Below are 25,847 nucleotides of genomic sequence, written 5' to 3'. Positions count from 1 at the left end.
TCATATGTGAACCAGTCTGTTCTGAACGCAACTTTTAAAAACATATGTCGGGCTATTCTTGTTGAAATTAACCTAGAAAAGTTTTTTAGAATAATACATAGATTAACAGGGAAGGGATTAGCTATGTGGTTAGCATACTGGACTCCCACGCGGAGGTCCCGGGTTCGAATCCAGCAGCTGACCCTTAGATTTTCTCTTCCTAGGAGCTTCTTACAGCTCACTGTCCGGTGATGGACAGTGTTGTCTGTAACGAGAGAACACTGTCCGGAGGCCGGCAGTGCACTGGAAAAAGCTCCGGGCGCTAATAACCTCAGCTGTTGATGCGCCAAAAAAAAAAAAAAAAAAAAAAAAAAAAAAAAAAAAAAAAAATACATAGATTAACAATAGATCTACAATACTTTGCATTTATTCTATAATATAGTTGTTTAAATTAAGAGTCCTCTACATCTACGGTCAAATCATCTTTAAGCTGCTTAGATATTGCCCGCCTCAGGCTAGTGTTCTATCTTCAATGATGAAGTGAACCTTTACCTTTACGACTGTGGATATCAGATCACAGAACCCTACATCTTGGTTACTGGTTTCTACAATACAATTGACGTTCTTAATTTTTCTGTTGGAGGAGCGCTGCTTACTCAATAATTTACTTTGTCACCACAATCAATTGTAGATTATTTTAGTAAGTAATTTCTTTTCTTTTTATTAAAATAACCTCTTCCGTTTCAGGTGGACAACGTGCGAGCATGTCTACGAGCTGTTGAAAGGCTGGGCATCTCTTTGGAAGGTGTTTCGGCCAAAGAGATTAGAGAAGGTTCTCTTAAATCAATTTTGGCTTTGTTCTTTGCACTTTCCAAACACAAACAACAGTTGAAATTGCAAGCAGAAGCAAGCCGTATTAAGAAGCACGACGATATGTTATCCAGGTGAAGATTGCTTAATTATAATACGTATAACTAGATAAAATATATCCCTTGTTTGTTGTGAAATCTATTTTCAGGTAATCTGGTTTTCTATTCATATCTATTTAATTTAAATTATTAACGCAGCTGATAATGTTTTATCTCTTTTGCCGTTGTTTGTTTGAAGATGAACCGTAAATTTCAACAGAATATGAAACATGAATCTTTTGCCTGCTAGGAGAGATGCTTACAAAGCAGGTGCTTATCTCGGATCAATCAAGCCCCTTTGAGTACAAGTTTCCAAGTTATGCTGTACAGCATTCTAACTTCACGAATACTGCTTCATCAACTTTTACTCTTGTTCAAATACGCTTTATTGATGTGATAGCTTAACTCTGAAATTAAAACAAAAAAAAAAATATAATGTAGATTTTGTTCGTTTGGACGGTTTACAAACAATTTGTAGGATTCAAAATTATATCAGTATTTATTGTTATTTACGGTTGAAAAGTTCAAAGATTTGTAGCTACTTCTTTATTCTGCTGCTTTACAATTGTGTTTCGAAAGTTGTTTCCTTCTTTTCAGACGAGGTTTAACTTCCCCTTAGTTTGGGCGATAACTAATATAAATAAACTCTTCGTTTTGTAAATCAGCAGTGAAAGATTCTTAATTTAAAATTATGACAAAGCAGCATTTCCTGACTGCTTCAATTCCAGCCATTCTGCAACTGCGCGATACTGCCTCCCTTCTTTCACAGCTTTTATTGTTTACAACGTTTCTTACCTGTCGTACAATGAACATCATCAGTATCCAACAATTTTCTTTGTTAACTTATCTTTCAAATATGCAATAAAGAGATCTCCTTTTTGTTCAACTTCAAGAATAGAAATTGCTTAATAATATAGACTTATTTTTGGGAGTATTTGAGGAGACCTTATTTGTTCTACTTGTTTCGAAAGTTGGTGACCATCATTTTGTAGTCATTTTCTCTAGCAACATTTAACTTGCTCTATATTAATGATTTTTTTCTGGTCTTAAATGTTGCAACTGCCTCTATCTTGGCAGTGAGGATCAACTCAATTAGCTTACCAATTCGTGGTGATTCTTGGCAATGAACACCCTTGAAAGCTTTAACATTGTATGGATACACTTGGAAGGCAAAGATAGTAGCGACGGTGTTCCTCCAAAGGATTCCAAAAAAGTACGAATCTCCTTTGTCAGAGTAATATCCAGCTTTACTCATTCAGCCAACTAATAAAGTTCGACCAACCTTTTTCTACATTTTACACTGTTTCTTTCATCACTTGTTATAAACAATTATGTAAGCAAACAGATTATTTGAAATATCGTGGGAGTTGACTCAAACTTTCATTGTCATAATATGAAAAAATTAAGTAGTAGCCCTAGTTTTGAATTATGGTTTTTTTTTCAATCAGAAATCCAATTATGGTTGATCGCTTGCAACACCGAAGTTTTGAACACATTTCTTTAAAAAAGAAGAACGCTTTTGCAGCTTTAAATACAAATTAACTCTTTTATTCCTAACCTTTATGACGGGTAGATGATGGGTAGAAACTTTTTCCAGTAAAAAAAAAAACTGTTCAACTTAAAAATAAAATAGAATGGTAATAGAATTATGTTTCCAGCAATAGAGCAGCCTAAGAGAGTTGTGGTCGACCATAAATCAACGAAATACTGTCCGTTGGACCAACTCCAAAACGGCCGGCCAATTTACCGAACCAAATCAACTCGGCCATCACCTAAATGACCCTGAATGACTTCCCGTGAGCGCATTATGTCTACCTTAATTTCTTCCATTATTGTGTTCATTCCATTTTATATCACTTTAGTGAAAGTTACTTCGGATTGCTGAAAAACATCAGATGTTAAGAGTTGATGCCATTATTGTTGCTCTCTGTAAAAAGTTCTTGCTATCTGGGTGTATAAAAATAGTATCAGTTCTTGACCAATCATTGACATTATTTTTGAGGAATTCTTGAGTTTTGATCAGTTTATAAATAAACAATCTACGCTTACGTTTTGAACCATATTTAGTATGAAAAAATTACTGCCAATTTCAGTCACATTTCCTAGAGCTTTCGATCTAAGGACTAGGGTCATCTTCAGGGCTAATTGGCTATGTAATACGAGTATTTTACATCATTAAAGGTGTCTTAACTTGTCTGCTCATGGACTGAGAGAATTGAGTCCATCAGCCCATGAGTAGACAAGACAGAAGACACACCAACCTTTAATGATGTAAAATATTACATCATTAATATAATGTAATGAAGATGACCTAGTCCCTAGGTCGAAAGCTCGGCTTAATAAAAAAAGTACAAAATATGACTGAAGTGGACAGTTATTTTTTCATCCTATAGAAACAATGAATCAGTCACCATGAACTGAACTATACTCGTATTTAGTTCATCTTCAGGACTCGAATTTTTTATTAATATCTATATGTTTATTTTGCTGAAATTATTACTTATATTTACAGTACCAAAAGAGATTGAGTAAACTCACAAAACAATAGTGCTTAACTGATTAGGCTTTCGGGTTTTTAAGAATTTGCTTGGAATTCATTTAGAAGACTCGATGACTAAGAACTGTCACCATATCCTTTAACAGATCCCTCCTTCAAGCATGGACCAGTGTGCATCCTTGTGCGGCTAACAAAGTTCCTCGAGTATGTATATAGTCTCCTAGTTAGTTATTCCATAAATTAGTGCAATCCTGGGGGTAGTCAGGATTGAAGCAACACCATGCCATGAACCCTATACCCTTGAATTCCCTACCTATAAACTTTTCTTCACCCTCTTAGCAAACTCTAAATGGTTTTGAAAATTGTTTTTTAATGTCTTTGTCAGTGTTGTTATATACTATTTGGAGTGTGGACAATTCTATCTCACTTCGAGAGTGCGTGTGACTCATCGCTCTATGGTGACGTCATTCACGCCCCGAAGGCAACTTCTGATCGGCTACTGGCTGCTCTTCTCACTTCCTTTACCAATACAGCTGGTTTACATTTTAATGATCACTAATACGTCCCTCCTTTGTGGATCCCTATGGAACTTCCGTTCTGTTGATTTTCTCAATTTCCTTTTTAACAGTATTCCCCTCCCTATTCCTGACACTTATCATCAGTGAGTGCCCCTTCCGTCAATGTTTACCGGAGGCGTCAAAAGATGGCCACTTAGTAGTGACTCCCTCTTTATTACTTCCGCTAACTTTGTTCATATGTTGTTCAAGCATGCAAATTTATTCGTATGTAACTAACTAAAAATGCTAAAACAAATTGAAATTAATCTTGCTCGAGTTCAGTTGAGTCCATTAAATGTTAAGTGTCGGCGTCGTTGTAGTGGATAGCAAATACAAATATTTTTATAGCGAGTTTCAACCTAGGAGATTCCTTCAGTGTTAATTACATTTACAAAGTAAATTATTTCGCAAACTCAAAACAAATCTAGTGAGAACCCTAGTGCAATATACGAAATAGCTGCCATGATGTGCAATTGCATTTCAAGTAAACCCATTTTCCAGGCTGGACATTTTGCCACACAATTGATACGCTTAAATTATTGTATCTAATAAATGACGAAATCGGCCAATATGTTCTGAAACAGTTTTTTTACTTATGCCATTACTAAAGATCTGGCTTCAATTACGTTTTATAGAAAAATATTAAATGTGACAAATATACTTGAAAACACTGTTTATATTTATAAAAAGTTTAAACAAAATATTTAGGAACAGTTTTCAGGGTTTTGCTAATGGATTTTATTTATTGCTAAAATAGGATTTGGTTTTTCGGCTATTTTATGTTCTTGAAGATGAACTTAGGTTGAGCAATTGCTGAAGGTGTCCTTATGTAAGAAGGTTCTATACCTTAAAAGTCTAAAAAATGTTAATTTTCGTCCTACCCTTGTTAAAATGCCAATTTACAGATCTAAAGAGTAACGGCTAAATTTTTCCATTATTTAAAAGGATAAAAATCTATTATTTTACTCCAGGGGAAAAAGAATTGAATATGAAAGAGAGGGCGAACCACATTGAATTCGCCTTTAAATTTTGTGGTTGAATTTATCTCCGTCAATTCGATCTGTAGAGATAAAATAACTGAAAAATAGTAAAGAAAGAAAAAATTTTACAATCATTTGTGTTACATGTAAAATTTATGGCTAACTGAATTTATGCCTGTCATATTCCTATGGGACAGATCGTAAATAAAATTCATCGACATCCGGTTCTAGTGATATTGGGGATATTCCAATTCATTCCATACATTTCCTGTATTTATTGCTATGTCCCTAAATAAACAACTTCTCAATTAAATAAGTTTTAACAGAATGCCGAGGTGGGATATTGTTTTTATTTTTGTATTATTATTATTTTATCTTCTGTTAGTAAAAAATTTGACTGAATCTAGCGAGTGTAATGATAGTATTATGTTTCTGAGAGTTGTCAACAATATTTGGTCAGCTGGAAGTAATATTTTATCGTCCATTCAGAGCAACAGATGAGGTTAGGATCGATAATGGCAGCTCATCGGGAACTCCCGACCAGTGCGTCCTAGTTTCTTTCAGAAATTTTCCATGTTCTAGCTCTTAATATTTCCCTTTTTCTATGTCTCATAATATCGCTGTACTTCATGTACACATTCATCGGCATTTTTACAAGAATATTTATCCCACTCTCATCTGGGATATTTTATCCACTAAATGGGAGCACTTTTTGTTTTTCTCTTTCTCTTTTGATGCAAATTATTTATTAACTTGTTTTGAAGAAATTGAGCGAAAAGAAAATTGTTGACGGCATATTTTGTTACATTGCCTGACGCCTAAATTTGGCTGTTGTGATCACTAAAAAGGTAAACCATTTTAACCTTTAAAATAAGCGCATGCAAAGGGGTTAGAGAAATTGAAGGTACCCCTCACAAAATATAATATGAACTAATAAAAGTTTTATAATAATATGCTATGAAAATGTACCTAATTGTTTCGAAAACTATTTACATTATTCAGGAAATTTCTTCTCTAAGAAAATTGGTTTAACTGTCCTGGATATGAAAAGAAATATTTGTTGACTGCATTCTAAACTCAGTTCTCTAATCTTAAGAATTTGGAGCAAGTAAGATTAGTTGATGGTTCTTCCTTAGCCGCCGCGTGATCTATTGCACCACCTTCTACGAGGGTCGTTTGAAAAGTCCGTGCAAAGTCAGAGAGATAGCACTACTGGCGCGTATCGAGGTTATGTTTAGTTAGTAGCATCTCTTGGAAGAACACACACCAAGTTTCAGCCAGATCGGTCTATTTCTTTGTGTTTGGCATTCGTTTGAATCGAGGAAGTCGAGTGATTTTCAAAAAATGGACGAAAAAGAATTTCGTGTGTTGATTAAACACTACTTTATGAAAGGCAAAACGCCTCAGGAGACTAAAGAGAAGCTTGATAAACATTATGGTGACTCTGCACCTTCGATTAGAACAGTTTATAAGTGGTTTCAAAATTTTCGGAGTGGCCATATGGGCACAAGTGACGCTGAACGTTCTGGACGCCCTGTTGAGGTTACTACTCCAGAAATCATTGATAAAATGCATGATATGGTGATGGATGACAGAAGAGTGAAGGTGCGTGAGATTGCTAGTGCTGTGGGCATCTCGAATGAACGGGTACATAATATTTTACATCAACATTTGGACATGACAAAGCTATCCGCAAGATGGGTGCCGCGATTGCTCACGCTTGACCAAAAACGAAATCGTGTGAAGTGTTGCAAGGACGGTTTGCAGCTGTTCCAGAAGAATCCGCAGGACTTTAAGCGTCGTTTCGTCACTGTGGATGAAACATGGATACATCACTACACTCCTGAGACCAAAGAACAATCTAAACAATGGGTTACCAAGGGGGAATCTGCGCCAAAAAAGGCGAAGACCGTTCCTTCGGCCGGAAAGATTATGGCGACTGTCTTTTGGGATTCGCAAGGAATAATCCTCATCGACTATCTGGAAAAGGGTGAAACTATTACAGGTGCATATTATTCATCGTTATTGGACCGTTTCAAAACCGAGCTGCAAGAAAAACGCCCACGATTGGCCCACAAAATAGTCCTTTTCCATCACGACAACGCCCCAGCTCACACCTCAGCAGTTATGGTCGCAAAATTAATGGAAATAGGGTTCCAACTCGTTTCACATACCCCCTATTCTCCAGACTTGGCTCCCTCGGACTACTATTTGTTCCCCAATATGAAGAAATGGCTGGCGGGAAAAAGATTTTATTCAAACGAGGAGGTGATTGCAGAAACGAATGGCTATTTTTCAGACTTGGACAAATCCTATTATTCGGAAGGGATCAACAAACTAGAGCAGCGTTGGACGAAGTGTATAAGCCTAAAAGGAGACTATGTTGAAAAATAAAAAAGGTTTACCCCCAAAAATTAAGTAGTTTTTATTTTTGCACGGACTTTTCAAACAACCCTCGTAGTTGGAACACTCCTGCCAGTCCACTTAAGAGTGTGGAAAAGGACTCTTGAATAAAGCTTGAAGGTACTAGTTTTTCTGCTCCAAAATTTTCATCCACGCCCTTTACACTGACTGGCAGTGTACGTTTCTTTAACTATCAGTCAAATCTTCAAGGGTTAAGTATGTTAGGCCCATGGATGAATGTGTTTATTCAGTCTACTTTAGTGGCCTGTCAAAAGACCTACGATTGTCCTAAGAGTCTTCTAGCCTTTCTGCACCTAAGGCCAAAGTAACTTGGGCAAGTTTTAAATAATGAACTTTTGCACACTCCTTAGGTTTACATTTTCCCCCACTATTATTCGGTTTATCTAATTTTATTTCTAAAGTAACCGCAACTGTGCCATTGATGTGGGGAGTGTGGTTACAAATTCTAACATTTATAAAACGGAAATGGTTAAGAAGTAAGAACATCTTATCTTATTTCCCTTTGAGAGTATTCGCCAATCAAAAAAAACCAAGCGCACAGATTCTCAAAACTCTTTCTACTCCAAAAATGCTGAACAACAAATTTTAGTTAAAAATTATTATTGATCGAATACAGTCCGAGAATCTCATAAATCTCATCCTTTAAAATGGCATTCCTGGTAAACCTATTTGGAATTCTATTAGTTGTTAATGTCTTTTGATATTATCTAGGTGGCTAATTTGTTCTAATACATGACAAAATAGTAAATTGTCCTGAAGGACTTCTCTTTCAAGAGAGGTCCGCCTAGTGTGACAATACCCGCGAGAAACGCTGAAAAACAATTTTCTGAGAAAGCGTTGCAAGTTTAAAGTGATGAGAATTCGAGGATGGGTGGGTAAATAGTGTAAAAGTTTAGAGAATTGTTGCAGCTGTCCGTCCTGCGTAAGGATCCAGCTGTAACATATCTCTACCAGTTATGGAGGATAAAACTATTGTATAGTTGTTATGAATACAATTTTCATTAAAACACTTGGTCCTTTTATTAAAAAACATTTTGACAAAAACAAATGTAACGCCGAAAGAAAAAATTACATAATATAGCTTGTATTGTTTAGTGTTGTTATAAGAATGTTCAGTTGATGTCGTACCATATATTTGGTGTGCGAGGCAGCAATGTAGCCTCAAAATCAACATAAATATATGTAAAACTAAATAAACAAATTACTACGCAAGTCCAGATAACACTTCTTTAGCTTTGTTTAGAGCGGCCTCAGCTCTGGCTTTTAATTCCGCAATTTTAGCTTGCCTTGCTTCCATTTTGGCTACAGCCAACGCGAGCTCCTTCTTTTCCTTGCGCTCTCTAACGGCTCTCAGGGTAGCCTCGCCTAGGGCGGACAATTTGGTCGACCTATCTGCCACTGTTCTAAGGTTAGCCTTGTTCTTTTCTATTTTTTTCATTTCTGTTGTTGGATTCATGTTATCAGATGTGACAACTGGTGTCTCGGACGGGGACCGAAATGTATGCCAAGGTGCACGAATCGTTTTACGCAATAGTTGGCTACTTGATAGTGCGGTTAGTAGTTTTTCTTCGCCAGTATCATCGGCATTCTACAACATCCAGAATATATATATACATAAAATCATTCCTAACAGAATAAGTTTAAATAATAAATTCAAATTTGAAACTCTCTCCCAAACATTGGTGAATTTTATGAGGTAATTTCTTATCAATGTATATGGTATGTGATGTATATCTGAATACAGTTTGCTGACGGACTGCCCACGATCACGAAAAGACCCTTTACTCGTTGGTTGTAAGACGAACGAGCTGTGAGCCATGTTAGAACGTTTGATATTAATCTGAATTCTTCCACAGGGAATATAATAGTTAATAGTCTATCGTAAAAAACAAGTATCTACAGTCAAGTGAGATTAAAATTAATTTTTACTCTTCTCTCGACAACTTTTTGACTAATGTTTCGAATTCAAAATTATTAAACATATGACAGGTTATTGTTGCCTCGATGATTACCTAGAAATCATGTAGATTCTATGGCAAGAAACTCAACCGATACACCTCTAAACGTATCGTTATTGTCTGCGGTTCGCGGCCGCTATCACCTTCTTCGTGACGTTCCTTTCTAGATACTATTTCCGAACATGGCAACATCTGTAAACTAATGACCCTTGTTTCCGAGAACATTCAAAGAGAGAGAGAGAAAATAGTCAAGACTATTGTTACATCGTTATTGTCACATTTTAAAGGAAACCAGTGAAGGTTGTAATAATTTGTATCATGAAATGGACTAGGGAAATAGAAAAAACAAATCCATTTTGTAAAAAAAAAATTATATTTATGAACAGATATAAACAGACAGAATTCTTTGTGCTCACTATTGCACTAAATTGAGCCCATTGTTTCTTTACCTAATTTTGTTCATTGGTTACTTCGGTTTTACAGATGGTAGGCAAATGCCCGGTGGATGCAAAATATGATGACACGAAGGTTCTCTGTTATTCAGTTATTTATTTTTTTAATTACAGTAGATTTTGCAGAGTTACTGGCCAACAGTTTGTTTAATTATATTTTTGGCAATAGTTTTATCCATATTTTTTTAAATTTGTATACAATTTTAGGCTGTCTAGAGATGAACCAATTTTATTGGAAGTTGATTGACCGAGAATAAATGTTTACAAACATTGTTGAGAGAACATCTGTGGGCAGATCTGTCCAAATATTGCTTTCCACCCTCTTTCACACAAAGTACCCATTTTTAATTTATAAAATGGAACATTTTCTACCTTTGGCGTTGGTATACTGGGTTCGGATGATGATTTTGGCAATTTCTTTACTTCAGTCTTCTGAGGGAATTGTCTAAGTAATGGAAATTTCACTTCTTCTGGGTTGCTCCCCTGCGCTCTGTAATTGGCTAACATATGCAGTAAGGTTTTAGGCCTTGTACGTTGGTTGTTAACTAATGATGTCGCTAATTGTTTCTTTTCTGTAAGCTTTTGCTTTAATTTTTCATGGCGTACCTCTCGAAACTGATTGGCTTCTTGACTTACTGCACTTTTCTGGGAGTATCTTGAAGTCAGGTAACTGTAAAGATTAATGAACATATTACCTATTTATTACTAGAAGTTACAAAAACAACTGAATGGTGTACTTAAAAAAAAGAAAAGTGACTTAAGTATCGGATGCAATTTCAGACGTTGCCACTTTGCATTTCGATCTTATTATTAACTAGAAGTTGTATTCTTTCTAATCTCCTTCTCATGGTTGCTTGCCTAATGGATACCTAATTCTATGTTGGCAAAGAATTAGGGAATTTAAAATGAAAAGAAAGAGGTTACATTTCAACAAATATTTTGTAGCCATAAGATGTTCGTCAAAAAATTAACCTTCTTCTTGGAGGGCAAATTGATAATATTTTATTTAAATGGACATTATCACTCACCTGGCCACTTCAGATCTGACTAATTGGAAGTTGTCGTGGTCGAATTGCTGCCGTCTGAGCGCTTCTTTCAGCAACATAACCACATCTAACCTGGACATCCTGGTAGTATTATGCAAACCAATTTAATCTATTTTGTCCCAATTTTTTGTTGTCAAATGGGCTACATTTCCACTAGAATTTTGCGGGAATATAAAGTTTATATTTCTGAAAGGAAAAAAAAAAACCTACATTAACATTGTCAGGTGATTTATGTTTCAGTAACCACTAATGAGGCGGTGGCGATGGTGACTGAATTACAACTTCAGTCTTTTTTCTTTTTTATTTTTTTTCTTTTACTTAAAGTTACCATTACTCAATATTATTCATATTTATCGATTACTCTAGTTAGTTCAATAATAAAGAAATTAATAGTGCGTAATATTTAATTCATATGTTAGGTTACTGGTTACGTAGCTTTCAAATAGAAATGATTAAAATTATTAATTCCGTTTTTAATACTATTTTTTGGCTGTCTGTGCATAATTTTTCAGTTTTTTAGGCTCTTAATAGTTTCCCACATGGATTATAAGTAATTCAATAACATCTCAGCTGATATTAAAGAATATTAAATGTCGTAAGTGTTTCGCGCCGACAAATAAATTCAAAATTTCAATTTAACTTTGGTTCATCTTTAAAAACAAGCCCCTACATCTTAGTGCAAACAATGGTACTCAAAGGCGGGTACTTCCTTTTTTTTTATTTTCTGTTCCTAAACGAAATTTTTCTTTACAAAAAAAAAAAGTTTACAGAGAAATGTTCGGTGGTCAAATATTTCAAAAATAAAAAAAAACAGTGGAAGCTGAAACCTTATGCGATATTATGCAAATTATATTGACTTAAAAATTCCAAATTCAGGAATTTAAGTGAGAGAAAATTGCTTAATGAGTTAGTGGAATAGTTTTTTAGTTCAACAAACTAAACAGGTGGGATTTTATAACAATATCACGTCTCTATGTTACAAATTCATTGAGAAGGTTAGGTTCCTCTTTTAATTTTAAGGCCAACAACGTTACGTTCTCCCGGATGTAGTCTATTACTTGAAAAATCTAAAAAGAAAATCACATTATCTTTAAAGCAGACATAAAGAAAGAATGAAATCGGTTCTCCATCTAATGCCCGTCAATAAAATATGCCCGTTTAGTAGATAATATGTAGGGATATAAAGTTTACAATATTACTAAATCGAATCAGAACCCTTCGTGTTACATCTTTGGGGTTCCCTTTCTTAGAGCAAGGATTCCCAGGTAATTCACTGTTATCTGTTTGAAATCGCTTTTCTTGGCTATAACGTGGAAAGTCAATCGATTTAGTTATTCTTTTTCCTCCCCATCATTTCCAGTTACTTCCAGTAACATCTTCCACTTCCCAGTGCTGCCTTTCTTCACAGCTTTCTAGTTTAACAATCGACTAAGAAATGCATCAAGTAAGACAGCTAAAGCTTACCGAATGCAATACGGCTGGTTCAATCAAAAGGAAATGTTATCTCATCCCATAGTTTTCCCACTTGCGCCAAAACATTACTACAATTTCCCTCCTACTTTTCTTTAAACTTTCCGCTTTTCCCCCCCCTATTTCGTACTCACTTCACTTGCAGTTGTTACTCCTTTTCTTTTCCCCGTTATATCCTTCAAGTATTACGAAGTTAGGAAAGCTAAGTGGTTTTGTACAGGTGCTGAAAATTAAGCGAAATACAATGCTAACTTTAACTGTGCGATCCCTAACTAAGTCAAGCCGAAACTGTTCCCCTATTGGAGCCATTTTTAGAGAGAACTTCACAACTGAAAATTCGATTAGTGGCATTTCCAATTGGCTAATTTTATCTAAATGTAAACAAAAGAAAAGAAAGAAGGTAATAAAGCTGTTAATGTCCCAAATAACCGTAGAAGGGTGGCTAGTATTGCTTGGATGATACGCTTTCATTACTAAGTTGACCCTACTTAAGCACAAAATAGATCTTATTATCTTCAACAACACAATACTATCTTCAGGCTATTGTTTGGCATAAGCTGTACTTAGGCGTTAACTGTGGCCTTATTGTTCCAGTAAGCAGTAGCACATGCTATGTTAGACTGAGATAAGCAGTCTCACCACATATGGTCCAATCGTTCTGATTCGCTACCCGTTACTAAGGAAACTTAACAAAAGCTATTTCTGATTGAATGTTATTGTCTGACGTCAAGCTAATTAGTGTTTTTCTCTCTTCCCGAGAATAGCCCTGGCAATTATCGTCTATTTAGTCGAGAACATCCATTTTCACTAGCTATTCGACGAGTTAGAGATTTCTATCTAGGCTCAAGAAGTTTTCTATCGAGTTAAGTATGCTCTAGTTCTGAATCTAGTTTGTTCTAATCTAGTTAGCGTTATTGATTATTTACCGATACATCTTTCACCTAAAATCTTTCGGCACTTTTCAGTGCAGCTTTAAGCAACAACGATTGAAGTTTCTACGACAATGCAAGGAAACATTTTTAGTTATTGTACTCAACGTTGTTAGAGGGAGGAGCTCTGTGATGATAAGGAGGATGAACTGGGGTACACTGTTCGCAATAAAAGGGGGACTGTTATATACCCCAAGTTAGGATCCCCCTTGATCACTTGGCTATAATAGATAGTTCTACGAGATATTTTCTGTATCACTTGTTAAGGATGTCCTTCTATGTATTCACGGATGAAGGGACAAAAGCTAATTTGTAGAATAAGGAAGAAGTTGGTCGCAAAATAAGGAAACCTATTCTGAGTAAAATCTTACGACCAATAGAACATCTTACTAATTGGCTATCTGAGTTATTTCATAAATCACTAGTACAGTTCACGGTAATTTCCTTCAACAGAGGGCTCTTCTTGTCGATATTTCTATTATTTTTGAGTAAAGAAGTAAATTTCTTGAATCAATGACTTAAATTTAATTGGTAATAACAAATATAGACACTATGCAACTTTTTCTAAGAGTAATTTATTACAATTAACGTTTACAAACTTTATTCAAACAGAACTTTTATCCAAATAAAAAAAATTTGGACATCAAAAATAAGATTAAAATTAATAAAAACTGATTCTTCACTCTTAAAACTTTCTAAAAATGCGGTAATTTTGAAGCTCAATAGTTTACTTTTCTCCGCGCTTTCTTCAGATCTAATGCCAAAGATATCCTAAAACAATCACTTTTTACTTGAAATGTTCCAAATAAATTAGTAAAGTTATTAGGTGTGAAATTAGCTTCTAAGTTTAAATATTTGGAATTTTTGAGAAACAAAAAATTGGAATACTCAGAAGTCTATTTTGTAAAGTGAACAGTTAACCGGCTGGCTTCAAATTCCTGCTTAATTTTTAACGCTCCTTAACAATCTGTGGATGCTCAGTATTAAGAAAGTTTCTAATGAAAGCAAAAAACCGACGATGGGCTGGAAAGTAGTGCAGAAATTTTAAAAGAAAATTTTTGGAAACCATTTACGAAAAAATAGTAACGGTAGAATTACCAAATTGAAAAGCCAAATTTGAGCTTTCTGCCACTTTTCTTTAATTCCGAGATATTTGAGATCCAAAATACGAAAAATGCGAAAATTTGTTATTTTATCATGTTCATAATACTGAGAAAAAATTTTCAGACAGAAAATCTTCAAATTAAGATAATATTTATTTAATTATAATATACATATATTTAGTTATTATATTATGCATTTAACAAGCTTTGTGTGCGTTCAAATTTTGTGATCCTGTGGAATGTAGAAATAGAATTTTACTGAATACAAAGTCTGCAGCGACATTAGGAAACTAAATTACTGCCTTACAATTGATGTGGCCTCAAGAAGCACAGTGCCTGCAAGATTTCTTCATGTACTTGTACTAAGATGGTGGCCGTAGATGTTTACATAACTAGCAAATATTAAGAGAAAAGAGAACAATCAAAATAATATGAAAAATCATAAGAAAGATACTCTTTAGTTTCAACAAACCTGATTACAGTTTCAACTTTAAAATCATATACTTCTGCAATCTCTCTTCCGTGTCTTAATCTTTCTGTTTCTTCGGCGGAAATCCCAATAGGTAATTAAAATAAAAAACTTGCTGGCTGGCAAGTTCACTTTCTTGCGGATCTAAGATACAATTAACTGGTTTGATCATCCATAAAATTTCCGAGTGGTTCACCGCGACATTATTTAATGTATTTCTTTCTTTCTTTTATTACACTTGAAATACGCTTGCGCAAGACTTGCTGGAAGTGGTTGGCTGATATGATCTAATAGTGTCTATATAAGTACAAACCCATTGAAATATGAATGCACTATGATACTGTAAACATGTTTGTGTTTGTTTTATTTATTTTCTTAGTTAGAAGTGCACTTTATTGCAGCGGAGAAGTATCTTCTTCATCTGTTGAAGTTGGCGATTATCCAGATGAGATAGATGCTTATCCGAATACTCGTGCAATATTTCATCCATTAGGTTCGGCCAGCCACTACAATAGGGAGGTTCCATTAGAACGTCGTAGAAAGAAAAACTATAATTACGGTACTCCACAGAATTATGGTCGCTCATCTAGCCCTGGCAGAGGAAACAATAGAAAAGCAGAATCTTATAGAACTTCTTATTCTTATGAAACGACAGACAAACCGAAATATTTCTCTTATAGTTACGGAAGATCCAGTAAGAATAGTGAAAATAATGGTGATCCCTATTATTCACCGGGTGAAGATTTTGATGAAAGTCATCCAGATGTAGCTGTAGATCTAGCAGATGATGTTCAAGTTATGCGTCGTCCAAAAGTACCAAGCTATCAGTCATTGTTAGACGTAAGTAGGAAAGTGCGACCGAGATAATGGTATTTTTCCAAGTAGTCGAATTTATCTCCTACATTATTTCCTAAACATTGTAAAACTGCACCCGTAAATGTCTTAAGATTTCTTTTTAATCATAAATCAGTCAGAGATCATCAAGTTCTTAAATTCTAACATCTACACCTCTTTTTATTTCTGTAAACACTCTTGTTTTGTTTGTAACATAATGTGTTCAGATTTAACAATCTATTTCTTGCTTTCAAGAACTTAAATCTTCTACTAATTTTTTTTGTAAAACGTCAATTAAAAAGAAGTGGTTCTAGAATTTATTGTGACAAGAAATAAATGGTGATTTTCCTTCTCTTTTTTTTGTACAAAATACAGTTTTTTTCCCCCCCAAAAAATAGTGACACCAAAATAATTTCTCTTGTTTTTATTTCTTCAATTTAAGAAACATGTCAATTAGACACATTTTATTTTTTCTGTAAAGACAGATGAAAGTTTAGTTTTCTTACTAACAAACAGAAAGTCTATCTGCGCCACTTATTATGAGTTAATAACATTGAAATTTCAATTAAATTGACATAAATTTGATCCATACAAGGTACATTGAACTCATCATGAAACCTAATAATAACCCGTACAACTTTAGAAACCCTAGGTTTCATTCATCTCAGTAGGGGAACATTTTGCCCGCTGGCTGTAATCGATTCTACCCAATCAGGCTAAGTGGTAGTGTTAAAATTTGACGTCTACAAACATAACCTGGAAAGGTATCATCAGCCTTATAACTTTGAAATGAGCCGTACAAATGAAAACATTAAGGTTTTGTTTATAAGGAAAGTGTTTGTGGTCTTTTAACTCGTATAGTATCTGGCTGGCTATACTAACCAAGTGCAGCTTTAATCAGTGAAAGTGCAGTTTTCTCAGACTCTTCAAAGATTTTCTAAGAAACATCTTGTTTTTCTTTCTTTTTATTTTTAGCTAAACATATTGCGTTTCATGTGCTATAATAAACTTAGCAATCTGTACGTAATGTCTTAACTATTTTTCTATGGTCTTCCAAAGTATCTTGCCGCTATCCCTCACTATTGATAAGATAATGTCTAATTGAGTTTCCACCGTCAGCATACAGACCTATTTCTATTTAAAACTTTTTTATTTTTGGCATCCTCACTAATCTTACAATAGTGCCCGTCTATTACAATGCTTAGCTGGACCATTTTTATGATAAATTGCTGGAACTCAAAGATTGAAAAACAATTGGGGAGCCTATTTTCATTTCAACCAACGTAACTGAAATTTCAAAAGTTCGAAGCTTGTTATGTTAAAGGTCTGTAACTTGCTAATTCAAATTTTGTTGTATTTTTTTGTGGTGCCGCTGTCTAGTAATCCACAATCACTTTAGGTTGTGTTGACATACTAAAGGCTCTAAGAAAAATGGAGGTTCCTATATCTATGTAAGTATTACTTTAAAAACAACTTGCCCTTAATTCTTGAAGATGTGGTGAGGTATGCAGTGTTGAATAATATTGGTTTATATGTCAAGAATGGTTCTTTCTGATCGGATTCAAATTTTCATCCAACATCAAAAGCCGAACCAACGAAACTACGTATACATTTAAAATTCCAAATTGAAACAAAAAAAGAAGACATATTTGTAAAAATATTCAAAGAGCAAATACTCCTGCATGATGGAAGCTGTTATTTATTCTAAAGATCAATTGTGTGAATATAATTTAGCTTTAAAATGAATCTTTTGAAAATTATTAAGAGTTTCAATTTATAATGCAATTTCAAATTAGTTTGAATTAGTCGTTTGGATAAAGTGTTTGGTAACTGTTGCCAACTTCCGATTACCCCGTCTTACATTTTCACTTAATTAGCTAATAATTATTAATGAAAGTAAGTTTTCAAAATTAAAATTTGTTTATTAATTCAATTATCAATGAAATTAACTGGAATTAGAGGAATTTTCTTAAGTTTGGCAACCGTTCAAAATGGTTATGAAATGACTTCAGTTTTAGCAAGAGACTAACTTTTAGCGAGTAACTTGCTTTCGTTGTTCAGAAGGACTGTGGAAAGAAGGGCTATTCCAAGTAATAGGGTAAAGGGCTATTGTTTAAAGGGGTCGAGGAGGCAATAGTTCAAACGGAACAATCAGGCACACGAAATGGAAATTGGAAACTCCCTTTCCAATTAATTCCAGGGGTAGCTCCTGAGTGAAAGAGTGAGATGGTCCTTTATATAGTTCTGGAAGGGTCAGGGCTGGCGGGAGAAATGAATTAATATGATATGTTGGTAACAATAGGGCCTGGATACACACACAGTACGGCAGCGAAGGGAAACTGCGAGTTGTTGATGCTCGCCATGAAGTGAGAATTCTGAACAAGGCCAGCGGCAGACTGCTGGATATGACATGTAATTTTCTATCTATGTTTACGTCCAATTTAGCCATTTGCATTTGGAATAATCATCACACAGTTACTGTTGATGAACTGAAGTATAGCGCTGAAATCAGTGGTTTTGTCTCTTCTGATTTGGGGGTGAAAATGGTTAAAAATCGTGCCAATAAGTAGTCTGCATTAAATACGTATTTTCAGACTTATTTGTTAAATGAATGGTTCTTAATTGGTACCCAATATATTGAGAAAAGATCACCTCAAAATAGATTAATCTTCAATAAAGAGTCAACAAATACGTGATTTGTTTGAATGAGAACAGACCAAAGCCTTATAATGAGATTGATTTTTTTCATATGGCGATTATACATCTTTCAGTCAAACTGTTGTATCGTCTTTTTGATCAAGACTACAATGGTGATCAACATTTTAAGATTTAAACAGAGAATGATTGATTCTAACGTTTATCTTCACTTTCCATTCTGCTTGGTTCTTCAAGATTGGGGGAAAAAAATCCATGAATTAATTCTAAAAATCAGAGAAAATGGCTAATTTTGTGCTGGCATGTTCTTGATATAAATACTAACTTTTTATGTATTTTCTGACAGAACAATGCCTTGATCCCTTTCTTTAAAAGGTCATTCCACTTTTGTCCTACCTCCCTGTTTTTGTGAGAACGTTAGTTCTCAGGATTCAGGATTAGGAATTATTTAACCTACGGCCCTGTTATCTCTATATTACGCTGGGGCATTTCCCTTCAGCTACAAGTAACCACTATGAAAGAAACAAAATTCATTGGAATAACTCCTTTTTTCTGCCTTTATATTCATCCTCCCTAGAAGCCCTTTATAGTACTGCCTGATAATAAACATTTACTTATACAATGTTCATCTCCTAAACCATTGAATTCTTTTTGGCTTGTTTCATGTAATACTAATTCTTCAAGATCGGCTCTAAATTTGATGTTGGATTTACTATTTATAGCTGGTATTTGAGCATCAAGGTACTCATAAAAAAAAGGAGCATTTTTATTTATACAGGAAATAGTACTAATACTTATAAAAGGGTTGTAAGGTTTCTTAGTTATTGGAGATTTCCGTTTCCATATTTATGTGATAGTTAAAGCCCCAACGAAACTCTTGGGTTACTTATTCAGTATGGGCGTATAACAGTAGAGTTATTTCTTAAGTAATTCTAGGTAATAAATTAGAATTACTGCTGGTAATTTCTAGTATTATTTACTTCAAACGACAAAGAAATGTCTACTAAATTATCCTTGTGATAAATAAAATAAATACTAGTATATTCCATACTTATTTTATACTATATACGTCTCTAAACAGCTGTTTTGAATTCGTCACTCTTCTTCTTCAGCTGTTTGATGTCTATTGCTGGAAAGGAAGGGCTAGTTTCGAAGATTTAATTGTAAGTTCTAATAATAGTATTTTCTTTAACAATGATTATGATATTTGGACTCTTTTTTTGTAACCAACAAAGATTTTATAGCCAGTTAGTTGTTCGAGACTTTACACTGTTTTTAAAGTGGTTCTAACGATTTTGCTGATCTAATCATCGATTAATATTCTTGAAATAATGAAGTGTAAAATCGCTGGCGATTTGTTGAGACTGCATTCATTATGTGGTTCAAATTAAGTTCTATTGTTGAATTTTACACAAAATTACAAATATAAATTTATTATCCATCACAATGTACTAAAATATGGACAGATTTAATTAGGAAAGCATGGTCGAATAGTCAGAGTTTCTAGATCATCAAGAGAATATCTCAGCTTCTAGAAACCGCATGGGGTAAACAAGTCAGCTGAACAGATCTGCTGGGTGACAAATTAGTCTAGGGATCTGCATTAAGTAGTATACATCCAGGCTTGAAACACTTGGGGCGATTGATGGTATAGTCACTAACTATAGTGTTTATGAAGCTTGCATTTCCAAGTAGGAGTTCTCCAGTTCGAATCCCGCTTGTAGCTACTTTTTATTTGTTAGAAAAAATATTAATAGTAAAGTATGTGCTTCTGCCCACGTCCATGATACTTCTAATTGGTAGTATAGGACGTTATGTCCAGCCTAAAGAAATAGGTGTTTCCTATCTTACAAGACAGATGCTTCTTTACGAGTATGATGCAAGATGTATGACCAAAACTAAAGATTCCACAGAACCGTTTAAGAAACGGTTCCCTGCTGGCTTCAATCTCACAATTTGAAGTTAAAATGAATGTTCGTATTCAAATTCTCCATAAATCAGAAAATACTATAGTTTTTTTTCCAGAAAATAACTTTTCTGGTGGAATTCAATAAGGGAAATTTTTGTTAGTTTGCAGTACGTGCTCCTCGAAGCAGAAAGAGGAAGCTAACTTAGCCGATATTTTCCTGCATCTTTTATCCTTTGATGGGCATTTTCTATTACAAAATTTCGTGCAAAAAAATAGTAAAACTCTTGCAAATTCTTGTATAGCCTAGATGGCCACATTCCTACAGGAAACATTCTTGAATTATAAGCTCTGTAGAAGTTAACAACTGGCTTTCCAGTTTGGTTTAAGCGTGCGATGACGATGCAAACTAACCCACCATGTTATATTCTCTTAAGAACTACTTTGTTGCAACAATTTCAAACGTCTGTTCAATTTAGTTAAGTCATGATATCTTTGATTCTAGTAAATAGCTAACATGTAGCTCACCCATTTTCGCCATTGTTAGTCCGAGTTTGACTTGACTTCAAACGACCGAAAGTGCATTTATCTGAATGCCGAAGTGTATCTACGTCTCCAGAGAAAAGATGACGTGATATTATTTGCATTGTATGATACCAGATTTTCCGATCTACTAAAAACAAGAACCATAGTTCCAAAATAACCGTTTCTTAAACAAACCCATAACCCACTTACCTACCATAGTGAAGGAGGCTAAAGGTCATTCCAAGCCAAACAAGTGTTCCATAGTATTTGGCGGTTAGTCGGCTACTAATAGAACCAGATTTGTCCGAATAAGGAATGTTGTTCTAAGAGGCTGTCAGGCACTGTACACGCTGTACCAAACATCCACTCGGTGTAGGTCAAGGCCGTACAACTTCTCCAATCTGGTTCCTCGCCTATTGAGGTCTTTGCATGTTGTTGACTTGATTGCGCAAACTTACAACCGTTAAGTCCACTTCTATATTTGGTACGTAAACGTTGAAAAATTGAAAATGCGTCACTAACATGGACATTTTTTTATTTCTTTTCCTTTACACAAATATTTATAAATAACTCTATGACCTGATTAGCAGAAATACCTTCATCAGGATTTTATATTTTGTTGTAACGTTTTGTTTTTACAATATATTAATTTGTTTTGCGTCACTCGAAAGCGGCTAATCTGAGGTACTTTATTAAACTAATCCTAGATATTAATAACAGTCATACTTTAGCGCGTGTTCTTTTCTTTAATAAAGTAAAGGATAGTACTATATTTAAGAACAACTCTCCATTATTTTCGATCACTTTAACAAACTAAATCTTATATTTTTATTTATGAGGATGACCATGAAACCAGGGCGAATCTATATTTGTTGAGCTCCCAATTAAGATAAATCTACTGATTCTCGTAAATTAAATAGAGTTTTTAATTGTGAGTGTTCAGTTTGATTCAAGTTAGTAAAGAAATAATATTAATGCACAGGATAGCCAATGTTCTTAAAGAAGTGGTTAGCCCATTTTACTTTTTGGTGGGATTAACAAATTAATATTATTGAGCCTTACAGTTCAGGGAACTAAGAAGTAGAACTGCATTATCCCCCACTTTGCCTCAGCTCCATCAAATAAGCCTTACAGTTCTGCGAACTAAAAAGTAGAACTGCATTGTCCACCACTTTGCTTCAGCTCCATCAAAAAAGCCTTTCAGTTCAGGGAACTAAGAAGTAGAACTGCATATCCACCACTTTGCTTCAGCTCCATCAAATAAGCCTTACAGTTCAGGGAACTAAAAAGTAGAACTGCATTATCCTCCACTTTGCCTCAGCTCCATCAAATAAGCCTTACAGTTCTGCGAACTAAAAAGTAGAACTGCATTATCCACCACTTTGCTTCAGCTCCATCAAATAAGCCTTACAGTTCTGCGAACTAAAAAGTAGAACTGCATTATCCACCGCTTTGCTTCAGCTCCATCAAATAAGCCTTACAGTTCAGGGAACTAAAAAATAGAACTGCATTATCCACCACTTTGCCTCAGCTCCGTCAAATAAGCCTTACAGTTCAGGGAAGTAAAAAGTAGAACTGCATTATCCTCCACTTTGCCCCAGTTCCGTCAAATTCAGAAATCTTTTTTCAACTTACATTCATCACCTCCAAAACCTTATTTATTTATTTATTTTTTGTCGTGATAAGAAAATTTCATAAAATTCAAAACCTATCCTGTAGATTCTGCTTCAACAGATTTCCTTCAAATAAGGAGCGTCTAGCAATGCATTCCTCTTTTTAATCCCCTTTTTTTAAATTTAATTTTCTATTTAAAGTAAAGGGGCTACTTTGGAGCGCTTTTTTTCCAGAGTACTACCTGCCTTTTCACTTGATCTCTCGTCACAGGCAACCTGAAAAAATTGAAGTGAAACAAAAAAAATGATCGTCCCCAGTAAACATTTCAATTTATTAGATAAGTTAAAAATTCGATACGAAAGAGATGCTAAGTTTATTAACTGATTTTATCTCATTTTATCCTAACATATCCCCAGATTTTGGATGTTGAACTTTTCGTAATGAAATATTGTTCTAACAAAGATGAATATTTAAGTATCCCATTTTCGTTGCGCTGCTGTACTGAATGATGTATTCCACCCTCAACCGTGGTACTTCATCGCGTTTTTTTTTTTAATTTATTATTCATCTTCATAAAAATATATGTATTTTCGTTTCTGTAGGCAGTTAAATTTTTTTTATTATGAATTGTGTAATGTTAGCAAGAAGGGAAGCTGTGCGCTGCGAGGTGTGCAAATGTTGCAATGTTGCGCTCCCCCGGGCAATGTATAATCGGGGCGGTTTTTGATTATCACCGAGCCGAGCAGAGGATGAGTGTACACTGCTCCATATTATATATCATCAGATAAATCCCTCCCTAAAACATCACCTGCAAGATATTTATAACCACAAGTGTTCCTTTCCCTCGGTATATATAAAAACAAATAAGTATCCTTACCGTTCATTAGGATGATCTCGGCTAAATTGATGGCTACACGTTGTCGTCCATTTTATTAAATTTATATTTAACAGGTGATTTTTGTTTTCTATTTAATCATTTTATATATTAGATGTATATATTCACGTAAAATTAAATTATTTTTCTCTTTGACGTATAGTTTGTAGCGATAATCTCAGAAAACTGACCAGATTTTTGTCGTAACATCTTATGTTACAGCTCGACGACATTTAACTTTGGAATCTCTTTAAAACATTTAGCATCTTTTTCTGAAAGATAGGCCGATTTCTTTGAACTATAGAAATCTCTGGTTTTTTTTAAAAAAACGAAAATTCTTTGTAATTTGAAGTGCATTCAACAAATCTGTTCCACCAGCTGTTCAAAGATTTGAAAATAATCTTTAAACGTGGAAACAATTACCCATGATTGGATAATCGACAAAGCTTTAAACCAATTCAGGAGTAATTTGCTAAATAAAATATTTAAATTCGAAAATCCGTCAAGCTCATAGTATAATGTAAACTTACAGAGATAAGCTAAGCAGTTTTTTTAAATTTTTTTTTAGACAATCAAGCTTTGAATGGTTTGCAAACTGAGAGGTTGAATTGACTACTTCTTTTACTGCGACTACTTTATCTCGGTTTTCGTAGTGATCTGTTTAATCAAGCTTTGTGGCTACAGTAGGCTGTCTGAAGGAGAAATAAGGCTCATGGCTTTAAGATAGGCTGGTCAAATTTAAAACGATAGGGATAATTTAGTGACTTTTATTTCATTTAAATTTTTTACTCGAATTATAGATTCAACTTAAAGTACTGCTTGAATTTCTTCAAATCAAAGTGCAAAAAAAATTCTCTTTGGTCATAAACTGCTTTACTATTATTGTTATTCTGAAATAGTGGGCTATAGTTTGCTGCGCAAGTGAATGACGAGTGAATATAATAATGCTAGACATATTTCCGGGCATTGCTAAATTTGGCAAAAAATTAGTCAAGTGTAAAGTTCTAACTTCGTGCTTTTAAATATTAGTAATGACCAGAGAAAGTGGCAACCAGCCAAATTAGTCAGAGTTGTTACTCAAGTAAAGTCAAGTTGATTTTACTTTCTCTACAAGTTAAAAGATTTTCCTAGCTCCCTAATGGGTTTATACAGACACTGATGGTTAACAAACTGACAATGTGTAAGTGTGAAAATAAGAATTTTACGAAGAAAATTTTTTTTTTATAGTTTTCCAGCGATTTCATCGAAAATTAATTAAGTTTATATTAAAACTTAGTACACTACTTCTTACAAAAGTACTATAATTTTGGGTTGAAACGTTTTTCCATTCCAGGAAAATGTATGTAATTGTCCAGTAGAGCGCTCCACGATCCCGACCATGAACGCGAGTGCAGGTTAGAAGACTGTGAAGGTTCTTAGAGACTTAGAGAGTGACGCTTAGTGACTTGATTGTTTACCTTGTGTAATTTTTATTTAGTTGGTTGAAACAACTTGTAATTTAATTATTCTTTACAGGTTTGTTTTATTTATATTATATTTTGCAGGATTTATTTGTAACATTATTATAATAATTTGTATTATTCTTTACAGAATAAATAAATCTGTGTTTACCGACTTTACAAATTAAATTACAAGGATTGAATACCAAGAAGGATGGATCATGAACCAAAGATATTTGTGCATATTATTAAAAAAGGTGAAAATGAATTTGAATTGGCTGGTTTATCTGAAGATAAGAGGTTATGGTACTCTTTACCCGTGGAATATCAGGATTTGAAGGTACACAAAATATTATCTACTAAATCATCAGTGAAAAGGGATTTAGCTGAGGATCGGAAAGAAGCCTTTCAGAATTCAATGACTAGTTTTGAAGCCAACAAGAACAGAATTGACAAGAACAGACGAATTCATAAATTCAAAATTGGGGATCTAGTATATGTGGAAAACGGAAACAAACTCAATCGAAACAAAATGGATAGAGTCAGGATTGGTCCTTTTCCCATTACAAAAAGGATATCCTCCACAATGTATGAAGTAAATTCCGGCAAGAAGAAAAAGATGTCAAACTGCTTCCATACCAGCAAACTATCACCTTTCCTCGGAATTGTGACCTCAGAGGGGGAGGTGTAATTGTCCAGTAGAGCGCTCCACGATCCCGACCATGAACGCGAGTGCAGGTTAGAAGACTGTGAAGGTTCTTAGAGACTTAGAGAGTGACGCTTAGTGACTTGATTGTTTACCTTGTGTAATTTTTATTTAGTTGGTTGAAACAACTTGTAATTTAATTATTCTTTACAGGTTTGTTTTATTTATATTATATTTTGCAGGATTTATTTGTAACAATATTATAATAATTTGTATTATTCTTTACAGAATAAATAAATCTGTGTTTACCGACTTTACATGTATTTTTTGGTAAGTGCCATTTTACCAACTTTGTAATATTAGTGAGACTGAACTTTGTTTCGGAGATTTCGTGTTTGAAGAAAGTCAAGTTATTGAAAGTGGCTAGTCAATTGAATAACTTTTTTAGCGGTTGAGAATTTGTGAAACTTAAATTTATTTTGAAATTATTTATTACTTATACTAAAGTTAAGTTCACAGATATATTTGAAAATTTTAAAGAAAACCTAGAACCTACCAGTTGAGTGTTCTCACACATTTTTA

At 34.3% G+C, this 25,847-nt stretch overlaps 2 protein-coding genes and 1 long non-coding RNA gene across 8 annotated transcripts in view; 2 read left to right on the top strand and 1 right to left on the bottom strand.

Moving 5' to 3' along the window:
* The window catches only part of sick (sickie), a 353,303-nt gene that overhangs the window by 172,256 nt on the left and 155,200 nt on the right, over positions 1–25,847 (top strand). For all 6 annotated transcript variants that reach the window (XM_074127748.1, XM_074127763.1, XM_074127757.1 and 3 more), the window contains one exon: positions 727–923. In XM_074127748.1, the coding sequence (XP_073983849.1) occupies positions 727–923 (197 nt within the window). The remainder of the gene's footprint in view (positions 1–726; positions 924–25,847) is intronic.
* On the bottom strand, positions 8,341–11,059 carry LOC141454093 (uncharacterized). Its single transcript, XM_074127907.1, has 3 exons — positions 10,784–11,059; positions 10,128–10,425; positions 8,341–8,933 (listed from the first exon to the last, which is right to left on the bottom strand). The coding sequence occupies exons 1-3, from the start codon at positions 10,879–10,881 to the stop codon at positions 8,550–8,552; spliced, it is 780 nt and encodes a 259-aa protein (XP_073984008.1). The 5' UTR covers positions 10,882–11,059; the 3' UTR covers positions 8,341–8,549.
* Positions 23,004–25,577, top strand: LOC141454101 (uncharacterized). Its single transcript, XR_012458400.1, has 2 exons — positions 23,004–24,695; positions 24,771–25,577. It is a non-coding gene; the product is annotated as an uncharacterized lncRNA (long non-coding RNA).

The sequence above is a fragment of the Rhodnius prolixus genome, unplaced genomic scaffold (assembly GCF_049639745.1).
Source record: "Rhodnius prolixus isolate KJV_2025 unplaced genomic scaffold, Rpr scaffold_1, whole genome shotgun sequence".
In the NCBI taxonomy this organism is placed as follows: Eukaryota; Metazoa; Arthropoda; class Insecta; order Hemiptera; family Reduviidae; genus Rhodnius; species Rhodnius prolixus.
The sequence above is the reverse complement of the archived record's forward strand: the minus strand, read 5'-3'. Positions and strand labels throughout refer to the sequence as shown.